This window comes from Nicotiana attenuata, chromosome 7 (assembly GCF_001879085.1).
Source record: "Nicotiana attenuata strain UT chromosome 7, NIATTr2, whole genome shotgun sequence".
NCBI lineage: Eukaryota > Viridiplantae > Streptophyta > Magnoliopsida > Solanales > Solanaceae > Nicotiana > Nicotiana attenuata.
The window spans coordinates 2,186,920-2,189,298 of record NC_031995.1 but is presented as its reverse complement, the minus strand read 5'-3'; the positions used below and the strand labels follow the sequence as shown (position 1 = coordinate 2,189,298).

The window sequence follows — 2,379 nt, the reverse complement described above, 5'->3', positions numbered from 1 at the left end:
TTGGTCCCCTTTGCATCACCATTTTATCTATAGCGGGAAGTGAACGAGCAGCAGTTCCCATCAATGATTTTTAAAATTCTACAATCTCCATTTTGATGCTCTCTGAGTCAGTTAACCTGCTTCCAGTAATAAAATTAAGCTCCGGTATTTGCTTTCTTTGACTCCTTTCTTTCATAACGGTTGTGAAGTATTTTGTATTGGAATCTCCTAGCTTTATCCATTTTGTTCTGGCTTTCTGTTTCAAAACTCCCTCTTCAATCATATCCCATATTTTTTTAAATTTTGTACCAGTCCCTTATCCTCTAACAATAGTTCATCAGAGCAATTAGTAGTAATGCTTCTTTGAACCCTTTCAAGATCAATTCTGGCTTTCTCAATCTTTTGTCTTATGAACTTGAACTCCTCAACATTAAGCTTTCTCGGTACTGACCTTAGTGCTTTGAGCTTTAACCAAATATTCTGCATACTCTTCATGTGGACTCTTTGCTGCCATACTTGCTGGACATTGCTTAGAAATCTCTCATGTTCTGCCCACATTGAAAAATCTGAATGGAGTCTTCTTGTTTCCTTGATTATCAGTTAGGGTTAGGCTCATAGGAGCATGATCAGATAGATATAAAAGGCATCTCATATACAGTAGTTATATGCCCCCATTGCATCATCCATTCATAGTTGCCAAATATCCTATCAATTCTGCTCCATATTCTGTCACTCCCTTCTTGCTTATTATACCATGTATAATAATCACCTTCCCAAGCCAGTTCACTAAGCCTTAAGTCTTGAATACATTTACTGAAGTCTTGAATTTCAGCCATGGTAATTGGATTACCATGTATCCTATCTTGTAATTGTAGGAGAGGATTAAAATCTCCTCCAATCAACCATGGTATGGAAGTCATTTGTCCTATCTCTATTAAGCTCTCCCATAGTTGCTTCCTTCTTTCTACTGTGTTAAAGCCATAGACTACTGATACTACACATTCTTGATCCTTCATAATATCTCTAACAGAACAATGAATAACTTGTGCTTCTGCCTTGATTAAATTGACTGAGTAGTAGTTTGGATCCCATATCACCCATATTCTTCCATTTACTGCATCATTATAATTATTGAGTATCTCCCAGCCAAGGGCAATGTGGCAGCTAACTCTTTTAGCTTTGTGTTCTTTGACTCTTGTTTCAATGATACCTGCAAGCTTGATGTTTTCTTATCTTCAAGTAGTTTTTAATCTCCTTCCTCTTGTACCACTTATTAATACCCCTGGCATTCCATGGTAACCAAGTCATTGATTGAGTTTAATTCCCCCACCTCTATCATGAGGTAAGGTACAAGTTCCACTGGTACCTGCTGCTATAATTTTGGATCCATTTCTGCTAGTCATAGGTGTTAACATAGGAAAATTTTCAAGGCTCAAATCTGGTACTTGCTTTTTGCCTTTGTCCACTGCACTTGTCACAATGTTCCCTGCACCTACTTCAGGTTGATTGTAGCTGAGCTACCGAGTCTCCACTAGTAAGCAAGGTTGGGTTTTCTCTTAGACTAGACCAGGTTGATTCACATTTTTTCCATTGTCACCTTTCTTTCTGCATATTTTCTGTATTCCCAGCTGTAGGAAGTACAAGACCTTTAGTTCTCCATTCGTATGTTACTTTTTTGTTTCTCTTCTTCTCTTTGGCTGCTCTTCCTTCTGCTCGCTTGGACCTTGTTGATTAGGACACACATGACCAATGACCTGGCATTTGTCACAGTAATTTGGCTTCCACTTATACACCAATTCTTGCTGAAATCCCCTGCCTCTAGGATCCAACATAGTAATCTCAGTAGGCATAGCTCTTGTAACATTTACTTCAATCAACATCCTTGCATAAAAGATTCGTGTTTGCTTAGTGGTGCATTTATCAGCAAACAGAGGTTTACCAATTGCACAAGCAATTTTGCTTAAAGCTTCACTACCCCAGCAGCTCATTGGTAACTTAGGAAAAATCACCCACAGAAGTATATCAGTTAGGAACTCTTTACTTAAATCAAAATTGGGAGACCATGGCTTGAGGATTATTAGTCTATTTCTGATAGTGAGCGGACCATCATATAACACTTGATGCATATCTGTTAGTGTTTGAAATTTTATCTCATAATATCCTTCATCATGAAGAAATAAATCTGGCTCAGCAACATCTAGCCATTGTTAAGCAATATAACGCCTCATAGCATTATACCCAGGATTATCTCCAACAATGTAGTCTATCAATGCAGCATTCCATTTCAAATCAATTTTCGGTTTACTTAAGCTCTTTGGACCTAAGACATGACTTTGGAAAAGAAAGCAAAATTTAAAGAAAAGAGACTTAATTTGTCAAACATCGCTCACGAGCTCAAAA

General features: G+C 37.7%; 1 protein-coding gene across 1 annotated transcript; it reads right to left on the bottom strand.

Annotated features, from left to right (window-relative positions):
* Positions 606 to 1,967, bottom strand: LOC109229774. The gene is made up of 3 exons (XM_019395328.1): positions 1,651 to 1,967; positions 1,346 to 1,491; positions 606 to 1,189 (listed from the first exon to the last, which is right to left on the bottom strand). The coding sequence occupies exons 1-3, from the start codon at positions 1,965 to 1,967 to the stop codon at positions 606 to 608; spliced, it is 1,047 nt and encodes a 348-aa protein (XP_019250873.1).

Bases quoted from the DNA above. Each gene is read 5' to 3' on its own strand.
- LOC109229774 (XM_019395328.1), bottom strand. From the start codon at position 1,967: ATGAGCTGCTGGGGTAGTGAAGCTTTAAGCAAAATTGCTTGTGCAATT. The intron at 1,492-1,650 runs GTAACATACGAA...TCGGTAGCTCAG, and splicing joins AGAAGAAGAGAAACAAAAAA to CTACAATCAACCTGAAGTAG. The intron at 1,190-1,345 runs GTACCAGTGGAA...TCAAGCTTGCAG, and splicing joins ATCCAAAATTATAGCAGCAG to GTATCATTGAAACAAGAGTC.